The sequence below is a fragment of the Hypomesus nipponensis genome, chromosome 27 (assembly GCF_054491055.1).
Source record: "Hypomesus nipponensis isolate SF chromosome 27, ASM5449105v1, whole genome shotgun sequence".
Classification (NCBI taxonomy): domain Eukaryota; kingdom Metazoa; phylum Chordata; class Actinopteri; order Osmeriformes; family Osmeridae; genus Hypomesus; species Hypomesus nipponensis.
Window position 1 is genome coordinate 3024508 of NC_140387.1, and position 14828 is coordinate 3039335.

Consider the following 14828-nt stretch of genomic DNA (forward strand, 5'->3'; position numbering starts at 1 on the left):
ACCCAGAGAGATGACCCAGAGAGATGACCCAGAAAGATAACCCTGTTATCTGAGAGGCTGCGGGGGTGGAGTTTGAAGGTTTCACTGCTTGGAGAGCTGCGTGAAACATCTGGGTGCAGACCTCAGATGACCTCCAGCCTGTGGTTCAGGGCGAGCAGCTATTTAAAAGTGGATATTGAAAAGGCAGTTTCTGGCAAGGTTCAGACTCACCCAGGCACATGTCCTGGTTAGGCCGCGCGTGAGGGCGTGTGCTGGCAGGCTGGAGTGTGTGTGTGTATGCGTGTGTGTGTGTGTATGCGTGTGTGTGTGTGTATGCGTGTGTGTGTGTATGTCTGTGTATGCTTGTGTGTGTGCACAAAGACTTTAATGGGTCTCCTAAGTGCTTGAGTGTGTACTCACATGTGTGTGTGTGTGTGTGTGTGCAGTATGTATCTGTACGTGTGTGTACTGCGTGTTTGTGTGCATGTGTTTCAACTCAATGGTCTTCAGGACCGCAAAGGCTTTTGCCTGGACATGAATGCTGAAAATACCAGACCACACATCTCCACTGGAATAGACACATGGGCCGTTCCCCCACAAGTCATTCCACTGCGGCCTCAAAGCTGTGTATAATTCCCATGCTCCCTCCTGCATCACATACTCTAACATAAACATTGCACTGTTGCTGCCCAGTTGGTTAAAGTTAGACGCAGCTCTCCGCTACAGTAGTGGGGCTGTGGAGCTAGTTTGGGATTTTGTTCCTTTACGGATGGGATTGGAATCTCATGAATGTACTCGCGGGAGGTAAAGGTAGACCAGGTGCTACTGTACTTCCTCTGTTGTGTACTGAACTTCTAAGAACCTCCGTCTCTCTGCCCCTCCTCCCCCTCCCCCTCCCCCAACCTCCATTGCCCTCCCCCTCCCCCTCCCCCTCTTCCTCACCCACTCCGCCTCCCTCCTTCCTTCCACCTTTCCCACCCCTCTCCCCCTCCCCCACCTCCCCCTCCACCTCCCCCTCTTCCTCCCTCGTCCTCACCCACTCCGCCTCCCTCCCCCTTCCACCTTTCCCACCCCTCTCCCCCTCCCCCCACCTCCACCTCCCCCTCCACCTCCCCCTCTTCCTCCCTCGTCCTCACCCACTCCGCCTCCCTCCCCCTTCCACCTTTCCCACCCCTCTCCCCCTCCCCCCACCTCCACCTCCCCCTCCACCTCCCCCTCTTCCTCCCTCCTCCTCACCCACTCCGCCTCCCTCCCCCTTCCACCTTTCCCACCCCTCTCCCCCTCCCCCCACCTCCACCTCCCCCTCTTCCTCCCTCCTCCTCACACACTCCGCCTCCCTCCCCCTTCCACCTTTCCCACCCCTCTCCCCTGCCCCCTCCCCCATGTCCTCACAGGTGCTCCTGCAGGAGCAGAACCTGGGGATCCACTACAGGTTCAACATCCCCATCCAGCGCACAGGAAGTGGCGACAACGAGGTGGGCTTCACTTGGCACCCCCTGCCCTGGTCAGACTGCTCTGCCACCTGCGCTGGAGGTAAGACAGCGGGACCGCTCCGTCCACAGTGCAATTCCTGCACCCCGGGGTGTACAGTTTTGGATACCCACAATGTTTTTTTGGGGCTATTTTGTTTATGATCATTGACTTTTGTAAAGCTCTCTCTTGGAAGTTGTTTTGGATAGAAGCGTCTGCTAAATGAATACATGTAAATGTACTTTAGGGTGCTTGAATATGGTACAAAAGACTCCTTAGAGAGTCACTTTTGACCATCGACTGTAAAATTTCACATTTGGTAGTTTGCTGTGTGTGTGTCTGTGTATGTCTGTCTTGAACAACCAATGGTTGACATTGACTGCAGAATACTTGGGGGAAACCTAGTATCATAATTAAAGATTAGAGTTTCCAGAATCAGCCCTTATCATCTCCATAATTATCATCATCCCGTTTCTGATTTCAAACTGAAATGAATATTAAATGTGCTTTCTATATCAGATTAAAGGATATGATTAGGCTGTCGTTTCTATAAATGAGCTTCTTAGCCTATCTCCTGGCTTCAGCACTATATGGGTTCAAACTGTTCCAGAAGCTTAGTCCTTGCATACAGCATTCTAACTCTAAACCACAGTCCAAATGTTGATCTGCAGCCTCAAGAATGACTAAACCAAATCTTTACCCCGAAGCCATGGGTTCCATGAAACAATAAACATGGTCACCTCCCAGTTGTCAAGCTTGGCCAGTCGTATTCTACAAAACAACAACACTTTGAAAGATTTACACAAGCCTGTTTGTTCTCGTTTTCGAGACTCTCAAAACGGAAGCGATTTTTGCTCTTCTAACTCTAGAAGATGTAGGCCTGTTCGAGGGTTCGTACCTTCTAAAGCTTCCAAAGTAAGCTTTTAAAAATGGCTACCAATATTTGTTGGCTTCCATTGTTCTCTATTGTGCATCAAACAATCATACACAGGCTTACAGGCTTGGAATCAAGCACAGTAACCACAGAATTCAGCTTAGCTGGCCAATCATCAAGTTGAGTTGAAGGCAGAACTAATACAAACATCTCATGACACCTTCACGGATTGTATTTCATGACCTGCCCCATGCATAGCCCGGCATAGTATACGGTGCCTATATTTCAGTCCTACCACAGATGGTTTGATTTCTGCACCCTAAACACACACACACAGTCACACATTCGCAAACACACACACACACACACTGTTATCATATGACATCAGTCAGGCATATGGTGTGGGATGTGTCCCAGGAGACTGTTGATAGACACTGAGATGGTGCAGCATGGGCACACACACACACACACACACCCATACGCTCTCACACACACACACACCCATATGCTCACACACACATACACACACTCCCATACGCTCTCACACACACACACACACACACACAGTGGGAGGTGTGACAGCGATACCGTGGCACTCCCTCCCTACGTTAGAAGCCAAAGTAAAGAGCTTCTGCTCTGTTAAAGTGGTTCTCCAAGTACATGTTCTATAGGCTGCAGAGATCAGGGTGTAGTATAGGCTGCAGAGATCAGGGTGCAGTATAGGCTGCAGAGATCAGGGTGCAGTATAGGCTGCAGAGATCAGGGTGTAGTATAGGCTGCAGAGATCAGGGTGCAGTATAGGCTGCAGAGATCAGGGTGCAGTATAGGCTGCAGAGATCAGGGTGCAGTATAGGCTGCAGAGATCAGGGTGCAGTATAGGCTGCAGAGATCAGGGTGCAGTATAGGCTGCAGAGATCAGGGTGCAGTATAGGCTGCAGAGATCAGGGTGCAGTATAGGCTGCAGAGATCAGGGTGTAGAATAGGCTGCAGAGATCAGGGTGCAGTATAGGCTGCAGAGATCAGGGTGCAGTATAGGCTGCAGAGATCAGGGTGTACTATAGGCTGCAGAGATCAGGGTGTAGTATAGGCTGCAGAGATCAGGGTGCAGTATAGGCTGCAGAGATCAGGGTGCAGTATAGGCTGCAGAGATCAGGGTGCAGTATAGGCTGCAGAGATCAGGGTGCAGTATAGGCTGCAGAGATCAGGGTGCAGTATAGGCTGCAGAGATCAGGGTGTAGTATAGGCTGCAGAGATCAGGGTGCAGTATAGGCTGCAGAGATCAGGGTGCAGTATAGGCTGCAGAGATCAGGGTGCAGTATAGGCTGCAGAGATCAGGGTGCAGTATAGGCTGCAGAGATCAGGGTGTAGTATAGGCTGCAGAGATCAGGGTGCAGTATAGGCTGCAGAGATCAGGGTGTAGTATAGGCTGCAGAGATCAGGGTGCAGTATAGGCTGCAGAGATCAGGGTGCAGTATAGGCTGCAGAGATCAGGGTGCAGTATAGGCTGCAGAGATCAGGGCCATCCCACCCAACACTGTACACCACACAGCTTGTCTCAGTCTGTGGTCAACTTCTACACGTGAGAAAGGGGAAAATCTTTTAGGAGATTAATCCGTGTGTGTGTGTGTGTTTGTGTGCGTACGTATGTGTGTGTGTGTGTGTATGTGTGTGTGTTCTCCAGGCTCCCAGAGGCAGGAGGTGGTGTGTAAGCGTCTGGATGATAACTCGGTGGTCCAGAACAACTACTGTGACCCGGACAGCAAACCTCCAGAGACCCAGAGAGACTGCAACACAGAGGCCTGCCCCCCAGAGTACGTGTGACCACACACACACACACACACACACACACACACAAACGTCACACACTCACACCTTTAACAGACAGAGTACATCCCCTCTTTAGACCACTCATTGCTCTGATTTGAGCCAAAAGCACTTCGCTGGTGTCCATGAATCTCTCCCAGGGACATGTTGGACGTGGCTGGCTGCCTACACCAAGGGTTCATTCTGTTACGGAGACCTCAGGTCCTGAGATTACTGCTCTCCCAGAGACAAGAGAGACAGGTTGGAAGATCTCCAACTTAGAAAAACAGGCTTGCAGGGCTTCAGACGTTCTCCCTCACATCCAACACCGTAGAAACATCTTACGTAGAAATTATAATGACTGCCGATATTCATGTGCCTTCAAGGAGCCCTTTCAGTAAAAAGAAAAAGTAAGTGTTTTAAAGAAAACGCTCAAATAAATCGTCAATGATTTATATAACTTCACATGTTAACTATTTTCAGAGCTTGTTTAGTGCCAAAAACCGAGGAGCTCTGAAAATGACCACCTGTGTTTAATTGTATTGGCTAGTTTACTTTATGAAGCCTCCAGAGACAACACACATGCGGGTAAGTGTGGAATATGTGCGGGCACGCTGACCAGAAGTGCTTTGCCTCTGCTACAACTGGGGAACGCGGTCAGACTCAGTTCAATCATGTCTGAGAGGCTAAACCGAAAAAGGAGGAAATGAACTGCATTTGGCCAATGGGCATCTGTCGGCCGCCAGTCATTGAGTGGTGTGTGTGTGCGTGTGTGTGTGTGTGTGGTGTGTGTGTGGTTACTTAAGTGTCTGAAATGAGTCGTTCCAGGGACTGTCTCAAGGCCCTCGCATGTGAGTCCCATCCGCAGGTGGAGACTGACAGTTGAATATACACTACTGTTCTGCTAACATACAGTAACTCGTTTATTGTTCTTTGTGACGTCACGACTGAGCTGTCCAGCCATACATATGTGGCTTCCTGGTCCTTCCAGCGCGTTTCTTAATCCCCCAGACACCGGGCTCCACTCCCTGCTCTCGTCACTTTGCTGGATAACCAACACATGGTATTTAGTGCGTTGAGGAACGCAAACATTGTCTCCGCGGAGCGCTCTAAAAAAACCCTGTAACAAGGACACCGTGTAAACACAATTGTTTTAGAATACCCAGGATTTTATGGGCTGAAGCAAGGAGAGCCAACACAGATGTTTGAGCACATTGTTAGTTCTGTATACATTCCATTAAATGATGTAAGATGGATCTCCGAGGCTCTGTTTTTCACGGACAGACGTTCGTTAGACTGTTGTGTTGCGAGACTCGCATTTATATTACACCGCTTTAGCTCGTATAAAACGTGGCACTGACCAAATAAAACAAGCGAAAACCGAGTTTGATCTGCAGATTAAAAAAGCATGGCACTGCTTGAAGGGAACATTCCAAAGAAGTGTGATCTTAAAGGGATTGGACACAGGGGTGTTGAGTTAAAGGGTGTGTGTGCGTGTGTGTGTGTGTGCGTGTGTGTGCGTGTGTGTGTGCAGGTGGTTCATCGGGGATTGGTCAGACTGCGGACGGACTTGCGACGGGGGGACGCGAACCCGCGCGGTGCTCTGCGTCCGCAGGATGGGCCCCGCCCAGGAAGAGACCCTGGAGGACAGCCACTGCCTCACGCACCGTCCAATCGAACGCGAGTCCTGCAACAACCAGTCCTGCCCCCCTCAGTGGGTCACCTTGGATTGGTCAGAGGTGAGAAGGGCGGGGGCCGGGCTCAGGGTACATCATGACCCCCCGGGGGGGTCCGCTTGCTGCGTGGGGCTGTCGTGGACGTTTTTGTGATTCACCTCTCCAGCCCTCTGAAGACGCGGCGATGAGCTGAGCGTGACCTCACTTCCTCCTTCCTGTCTCCCTCAGTGCACGCCTAAGTGTGGCCCCGGGTTCAAGCACCGCATCGTCCTGTGCAAGAGCAGCGACCTGACCAAGACCTTCCCCCCAGCCCACTGTCCCAGCCACAACAAGCCCCCGGTCCGCATCCGCTGCAGCCTGGGCCGCTGTCCGCCCCCTCGCTGGATCCCTGGGGAATGGGGACAGGTGAGAAAGGTTCCCCCCTGTCCTGCTCAGAATACAGAGCTCAGAACAGAAGGCAGATGGCTGAAATGGACTATATCATTGATATGTTTTAGAGAAACGAAAGGAAAAAGAAATCAATCTTATGTTTTGGGTGTAGGCTTCTCTCGTGTGATGAACGACAGAGCCTGTCGAGTGCGTGTGTGTCTGAACAGGCCTGGAGTGTTTGATGATGCGCTATCAGTTAGCGGGGGTACCCAGATCTGGGAGGTGGAGGTCGTGTCAGGGGTCAGGGGTCAGGGAGGTTCTGGCTCTGTCTCCTCCTCATAAGGACCTGTGCGTGTCAACACGCTGAGCTAGACTACACCCCCCTCCATCACAGCCCCCGTAAGACAGCCACACTGGAGTGATAACCCGGCGCTGACCATCAAAGGCACCCTAATCCTGCCAAGGTCACCCTGCCAAGGTCACCCTGCCAAGGTCAGCTCCTCGTAAACCACAGCTGTAGTCTGGCGCTTCAGAGAGAGATGTGTGTATCCTCCCTCCCTCCCTCCCTCCCTCCCTCCCTCCCTCCCTCCCTCCCTCCCTCCCTCCCTCCCTCCCTCCCTCCCTCCCTCCCTCCCTCCTTCCCTCCCTCCCTCCCTCCCTCCCTCCCTCCCTCCTGTCCCTCCCAGCCTGTGAGCACTCCAGAAAGGGAAGCTTGTGGCCAGGTAGCTGGGCCCCAGTGGAACAGGCCAACAGGTCGCTGGTCCTAATCCCACTTAAGACCCTCCTTTGACGTCTCCCATCTGCCAGGCCGAGCGTGGGCCTTAATAAAGACTCTGTAATTAGCAAGGGATGACATGCCGGCCAGCTCAAGCTTTCACAGAGGTTCATTGAAGGTGATGGTAAGCCAGGTATCCCAGTGGTCAAAGGGGCCAGCACACACGCACTCAGACAGGCATGCACCCCCTTCCCCCCCTACCTCCTACCCACACACACACACATACAGTACATACATACACACTCTCACATGATCCTTTTACAGACTGCTTAGTTGGCATGCGGGCAGGTGTGTGTGTGGGCGTCAGAGGGTTTTCTCTGAGACCTGATGGATTCAGCACGGACGCTCTCAGAGAGCGAGACCTCTCCCATCCTCTGGTTCTACAGCTCGGATGAATAACCGTTATTTGAGGGTGAGGGCAGGATGAGGGGCAGGGTGAGGGGCAGGATGAGGGGCAGGGTGAGGGGCAGGATGAGGGGCAGGGTGAGGGCAGGATGAGGGCAGGGTGAGGGCAGGATGAGGGGCAGGGGGAGGGGCAGGATGAGGGGCAGGATGAGGGGCAGGATGAGGGGCAGGGTGAGGGGCAGGATGAGGGGCAGGGTGAGGAGCAGGATGAGGACAGAGGAGGTGTTGTGGGCCGGTCTGATGCAGTTTACTGCCTGTTTCCACCAAGCCACTCTTCTCTAATGTAGACCAGCTGATAGCAGTCAGACTGGCATTAAAGAATTACAATTACATTCCTCGGGTTAAACTGGGGTCAACGTGCGTGCACACAGACATGCTTGTACACACACACAGTAAAGCTACAGATCTGCCTCCTCGCCTAGCAACACTTGACCCGGTAATTCTGAATGGACGTCTGAATGTGGGCCTGCCAGCTCCCTCCGTCTCCCAGATCACTCAGCAGGGTTGAAAACACAGCCCGTTTAATGACAGGCGAGGGAGGAGGGGGTGAGGGGAGTATGGCAGGAAAGAGGAGATGAGGAGGAGATGAGGAGGAGATGAGAGGGGGAGGAGATGAGGGGGGGAGGAGATGAGGGGGGAGGAGATGAGGAGGAGATGAGGGGAGGAGGAGATGAGGAGGAGATGAGGGGAGGAGGAGATGAGGAGGAGATGAGGGGAAGAGGAGATGAGGAGGAGATGAGGCGGGGAGGAGATGAGGGGAGGAGGAGATGAGGGGAGGAGGAGATGAGGGGAGGAGGAGATGAGGGGAGGAGGAGATGAGGGGGGGAGGAGATGAGGGGAGGAGGAGATAAGGGGAGGAGGAGATAAGGGGAGGAGGAGATGAGGGGAGAAGATGTGAGGAAGCTGCTGTGCTGGTGTGGTCTCCCATGATCAGCTGATTGGATCAGGCAGTGTTCTGCATGGTGTGATTAGTCCCAACGGCTGAGCTCCCATCAGGATTAGGGTGCAGCTTGGACACCAGGACACAAGAACAGCAGCTTCCAGCCATCACCTTCACGAGAAAGGAGTGACACCAAGAACGGGGGGGGGGGGGGGGGGGGGGGGCGTGTGAGTGTGTGTCCAGGTGAGAGTGCATTCTTATGAGTACGTAGCTGTACTGCTTCTCAGTGTTGACCCCAGTGTGTGTGTGTGTGTGTGTGTGTGTAGGTAGTCAGGTGGCTGAGCGGTTTAGGGAATCGGGCTAGTAATCTGAAGGTCGATTCTCTGGCCGAGCCAAATGACGTTGTGTCTTTGGGCAAGGCACTTCACCCTACTTGCCTCGGGGGGGAATGTCCCTGTACTTACTGTAAGTCGCTCTGGATAAGAACGTCTGCTAAATGACTCAATGTAATGTAATGTGTGTGTGTGTGCGTGCAGTGCTCGGCGCAGTGCGGCCTGGGCCAGCAGATGAGGCTGGTGCAGTGTGTGTCCTACACGGGGCAGCAGTCCAGCGAGTGCTCCGAAGCCCTCAGGCTCTCCACCATGCAGCAGTGTGAGAGCAGGTGTGACGCCACGCCCATCATCAACGGAGACGGTCAGTGTGCACACACACACACACACCTCCCACACACACACACATCAGACACACACATCAGACACACACCTCACACACACACACATCAGACACACACCTCCCACACACACACACATCAGACACACACCTCCCACACACACACACATCAGACACACACATCACACACATCACACACACGCTTGCTTCCCTTCGCCTGCCATCACGTTCTAATAAGGCCTAATCACAGCACAGCAGCCCTCAGGTGTGTTTGACAGGCGGAGGATTATAATTCACAGTCACATGTCAGAAGGAACGCCTTGACTCCGAGTGATACAATAAACAGACAGGGACAAACTCATCAGGGATCTCAATAACAGATGCTAGGCCGTGTAAATACTGAAGCCTACCGAAGCCTTCGCACAAGGACTCCATTGAAAAAAGGTAATAAACGCTCCGCATCTCACTCCCAGTTCCTTTACCATGACCTAAACACGCTGGGATGACACGCTCGCTCCGAGAGAGCCAGCTGCGTTCGTCTTCTCAGCGAGGCCCCTCTGGCTCTTGGTCAAAAGTCCAAGAGTCTGGACCCTTCCATATACACTTACACATGATGGATGGCTATTCAGATGCTCGGAGAAGAGGGCCCCTCCGATTAGGCCAGATGGAAAACTCGAGCGGCGTGTCGGGGCTGCCTCGGATTAGCGGAGGGGATTAGCCCCAGGCTAACTGTCCCCAGAGGGACAGCAGTGAGGGGATTAGCCCCAGGCTAACTGTCCCCAGAGAGACAGCAGTGAGGGGATTAGCCCCAGGCTAACTGTCCCCAGAGGGACAGCAGTGAGGGGATTAGCCCCAGGCTAACTGTCCCCAGAGAGACAGCAGTGAGGGGATTAGCCCCAGGCTAACTGTCCCCATAGAGACAGCAGTGAGGGGATTAGCCCCAGGCTAACTGTCCCCATAGAGACAGCAGTGAGAGGATTAGCCCCAGGCTAACTGTCCCCAGAGGGACAGCAGTGAGGGGATTAGCCCCAGGCTAACTGTCCCCAGAGAGACAGCAGTGAGGGGATTAGCCCCAGGCTAACTGTCCCCATAGAGACAGCAGTGAGGGGATTAGCCCCAGGCTAACTGTCCCCATAGAGACAGCAGTGAGGGGATTAGCCCCAGGCTAACTGTCCCCATAGAGACAGCAGTGAGGGGATTAGCCCCAGGCTAACTGTCCCCAGAGGGACAGCAGTGAGGGGATTAGCCCCAGGCTAACTGTCCCCATAGAGACAGCAGTGAGGGGATTAGCCCCAGGCTAACTGTCCCCAGAGAGACAGCAGTGAGGGGATTAGCCCCAGGCTAACTGTCCCCATAGAGACAGCAGTGAGGGGATTAGCCCCAGGCTAACTGTCCCCAGAGAGACAGCAGTGAGGGGATTAGCCCCAGGCTAACTGTCCCCAGAGAGACAGCAGTGAGGGGATTAGCCCCAGGCTAACTGTCCCCAGAGAGACAGCAGTGAGGGGATTAGCCCCAGGCTAACTGTCCCCAGAGAGACAGCAGTGAGGGGATTAGCCCCAGGCTAACTGTCCCCAGAGAGACAGCAGTGAGGGGATTAGCCCCAGGCTAACTGTCCCCAGAGAGACAGCAGTGAGGGGATTAGCCCCAGGCTAACTGTCCCCAGAGAGACAGCAGTGAGGGGATTAGCCCCAGGCTAACTGTCCCCATAGAGACAGCAGTGAGGGGATTAGCCCCAGGCTAACTGTCCCCAGAGAGACAGCAGTGAGGGGATTAGCCCCAGGCTAACTGTCCCCAGAGAGACAGCAGTGAGGGGATTAGCCCCAGGCTAACTGTCCCCAGAGAGACAGCAGTGAGGGGATTAGCCCCAGGCTAACTGTCCCCAGAGAGACAGCAGTGAGGGGATTAGCCCCAGGCTAACTGTCCCCAGAGAGACAGCAGTGAGGGGATTAGCCCCAGGCTAACTGTCCCCAGAGAGACAGCAGTGAGGGGATTAGCCCCAGGCTAACTGTCCCCATAGAGACAGCAGTGAGGGGATTAGCCCCAGGCTAACTGTCCCCAGAGAGACAGCAGTGAGGGGATTAGCCCCAGGCTAACTGTCCCCAGAGAGACAGCAGTGAGGGGATTAGCCCCAGGCTAACTGTCCCCAGAGAGACAGCAGTGAGGGGATTAGCCCCAGGCTAACTGTCCCCAGAGAGACAGCAGTGAGGGGATTAGCCCCAGGCTAACTGTCCCCAGAGAGACAGCAGTGAGGGGATTAGCCCCAGGCTAACTGTCCCCAGAGAGACAGCAGTGAGGGGATTAGCCCCAGGCTAACTGTCCCCAGAGAGACAGCAGTGAGGGGATTAGCCCCAGGCTAACTGTCCCCAGAGAGACAGCAGTGAGGGGATTAGCCCCAGGCTAACTGTCCCCAGAGGGACAGCAGTGAGGGGATTAGCCCCAGGCTAACTGTCCCCAGAGAGACAGCAGTGAGGGGATTAGCCCCAGGCTAACTGTCCCCAGAGAGACAGCAGTGAGGGGATTAGCCCCAGGCTAACTGTCCCCAGAGAGACAGCAGTGAGGGGATTAGCCCCAGGCTAACTGTCCCCATAGAGACAGCAGTGAGGGGATTAGCCCCAGGCTAACTGTCCCCAGAGAGACAGCAGTGAGGGGATTAGCCCCAGGCTAACTGTCCCCAGAGAGACAGCAGTGAGGGGATTAGCCCCAGGCTAACTGTCCCCATAGAGACAGCAGTGAGGGGATTAGCCCCAGGCTAACTGTCCCCAGAGGGACAGCAGTGAGGGGATTAGCCCCAGGCTAACTGTCCCCAGAGAGACAGCAGTGAGGGGATTAGCCCCAGGCTAACTGTCCCCATAGAGACAGCAGTGAGGGGATTAGCCCCAGGCTAACTGTCCCCAGAGGGACAGCAGTGAGGGGATTAGCCCCAGGCTAACTGTCCCCAGAGAGACAGCAGTGAGGGGATTAGCCCCAGGCTAACTGTCCCCAGAGGGACAGCAGTGAGGGGATTAGCCCCAGGCTAACTGTCCCCAGAGGGACAGCAGTGAGGGGATTAGCCCCAGGCTAACTGTCCCCATAGAGACAGCAGTGAGGGGATTAGCCCCAGGCTAACTGTCCCCAGAGAGACAGCAGTGAGGCAATGTCTCCATTCATCTGACTCTCCCAGGGCCGGACCTGAACCAGGGAAGAGGGTCTGATTGTGGTGAGGCTTGTGGACGACAGTGAGTGTGTGTGTCTGACTATGTGTGTGTTTGTGACCTGTGTCTGTGTGAGCGATTGAGTGTATGAGTGTGTGTGTGTGTGTGCTGCAGGAATGGCAGGATGCCCAGGTGGTGAGCTAAGCCAGGTTCTATCTTGGTCGTGGTCCCTGTCTCAGAGTGTTGTCGTGGTAATCACTGTGACAAGCTGAGGGAAGCCGATGAACTGAGCTCCCGACAGAGCCCAGCTTTGCTTTCATCAGCGCGATGAATAAGACTCCTGGAATCACATATCCCTTCAGACAAGACATACTCTATCTCATCCATGACCTTAGGAGTCTTCGACGGAACGTTTTGGAATAAGGGAGAATTTGTTCCAGCAGCCCCTAGGTTGGTTTGTTTGAGACAGACCTACCACTGCGATCTGAGGGGTACTGACGCAGACTGGGCGTCTGAACTCGTGATAAACCTAGATAACCTCAGAGAGATCCAGCCTGACTTTAGGGAGGCCGTACAGAGGCACGAGGGATGCCCCACAAGGCAGCGTTAGGGTCGGAGGTCAGGTAGGGTGGGGGAAGTGCGCGGAGGTCTGATTGGTTGAAGGGGAAGAAGAGGACTGTTTGAGTTGTTAGCCAGGCTAGCGATGTAGCTCGATGACAGTGATGTATTACCTGGTTTAGCGTTGTGGTTGATGTGGAGCTTTGGAGGGTCCTCAGATGGTTCCTGTGGTGGTCTGTGGTCTGGGCTTGGAGGAAGCAGACATTCTCTGACGATAGCAACCGTCCACAGGCCTATGGTTGTGTAAAGCCAAAATGGACGGAGAACGACGAGAGGATTTACAGAACGGCGGAGAGACCGATTCTGTCTTTTCTCTCTCCGTGACCTGACCTGACCTCTCGAAAAGTAATTCGGGAAGGATACTAACTGTTCAGACAACGTAGCCACATGAGCTGCTGCTTCTGACAAGACGGCAAAGGGCGGCCACATCGGCCAGCGTCCGTCACCGAGAAGGGAGACGACTCCTTCTCTCCTTACGTAAACGTGACGAGTCACACGTTACTACGGGCCAAGAGGTATTTACATTGAGTCATTTAGCAGACGCTCTTATCCAGAGTGACTTACAGTAAGTACAGGGACATTCCCCCCCGAGGCAAGTAGGGTGAAGTGCTTTGCCCAAGGACACAATGTCATTTGGCACAGCTGGGATTCGAACCGTCCACCTTCTGATTAGTAGGCCGATTCCCTAACCGCTCAGCCATCTGACCCCCATATCCCGTATTCCCATCCATCATCAGGAACGCACGGCTACACATCGAGGCAGATTTATAACGGGGTACTTATTGTTAGACGGAAGAATCTTGGAGCGTCTCACAATGTTTCTGCGTTCGTATGAGAAGGCGTTCGTCCAGGCCGTAAACACATCTAGACGGTGCGATCTCCAGGCCCCCCCCCCCCCCCCCGGCTGTGTGATCCTCCGTTTGACTTGTATCTCTGCGTGTTCTTTCTTTCTTTCTCTCTCTCTCTCTCTCTCTCCTCAGAATGCAAAGACGTAAACAAGGTGGCCTACTGCCCGCTGGTGCTGAAGTTCAAGTTCTGCAGCCGTGCGTATTTCAGACAGATGTGTTGCAAGACGTGCCAAGGACACTGACCCCCCATGATGGAGAGACGGAGGGAGGGAGGCCTGGGAGGGTGGGAGGGAGGGAGGCCTGGGAGGGAGGCCTGGGAGGGAGGCCTGGGAGGGAGGCCTGGGAGGGAGGGAGGCCTGGGAAGGCACAGTGGAGAAGGAGACAGACAGAAGGACGGAAGATGAAAGGGAGGGATTCACTCCGTTCCCCCCCTCCCCTAACCCCCCCCCCCCCCCCCCCCCCCACCACCACCACCACCACCTGGGCCCCCCCCCCCCCCCCGTCACCTTGGAAAAACCAAACCACTGCTCAGCTCCGCACGCTGACACAGACCAGTTTTTTTATGTTCACTTCTGTGAAGTGGAACTTAGAGGATCATTTGTTAGTAATGTTATTGTTATTATAATAATAATTATTGATATTATTGTTATCCTTTTCTGTCATCCGTTTGTTGTGTTTTTTCTTTTTTCTTTCTTCAATCCAAAGTGCTGGACACATCACACACGGAGGATGGACTCGAGGGATGGAGAAAGGGATGGAGAGAGGGATGGAGGGAGAGAGGGGCTGGGGAGGAGAGGATGATTAGGGCTGAGGAACGGTCTGTGTTGGGCTCTTGCTTTAAGACTGTGATGGTGCTACAGGGGCAGACGGACCTCGGCTAGCCCCCCTGCCAGGTACAGACAGTCCCATACGTGTACTGTATATTTATTGTACAACTCAAGACAAGGCATAATCAACATATTGTTCTATCGTTTTGTGTCAGATTGGTATATATTTAGCCTACTGTAGCCTACAAGGAGGGGTCGTGTTGGTGTCACAGTTCCTGTCCTGATGATGCGCTTCCTGTTTGGAACCGACTGACCAGGTCTCAGATTTGATACAATGTGCTGTGTTGGAAGGAGGTTTGTTTGTTTGTTTGTTTTTTGTTGTTGTTTATCTATCCCTGCTGGATGAGAGCTGAGGTCAAAGTGGTCCACTTCTCACTTCATCACACACACAAAAAAAAAGAAGAAGCTTGGATCGGTCTGCTTGTGTTCCTGAGTCCTTTTTCTGTCGGCTGTTTTCTTCTCTAAACTTCGAGAAGCCGACCAGAGTCTCCAGCGTCGAGCCTA

At 53.6% G+C, this 14828-nt stretch overlaps 1 protein-coding gene across 1 annotated transcript in view; it reads left to right on the forward strand.

Moving 5' to 3' along the window:
• Positions 1-13750, forward strand: part of adamts6 (ADAM metallopeptidase with thrombospondin type 1 motif, 6) — a 48501-nt gene extending 34751 nt beyond the window's left edge. Inside the window, exons 19-24 of the mRNA XM_084694261.1 lie at positions 1374-1512; positions 4005-4134; positions 5661-5865; positions 6031-6207; positions 8768-8924; positions 13630-13750. Coding sequence (XP_084550387.1) covers positions 1374-1512; positions 4005-4134; positions 5661-5865; positions 6031-6207; positions 8768-8924; positions 13630-13739 — 918 coding nt within the window. The 3' untranslated portion in view covers positions 13740-13750. The remainder of the gene's footprint in view (positions 1-1373; positions 1513-4004; positions 4135-5660; positions 5866-6030; positions 6208-8767; positions 8925-13629) is intronic.
• Positions 13751-14828: the final 1078 nt, after the last annotated feature.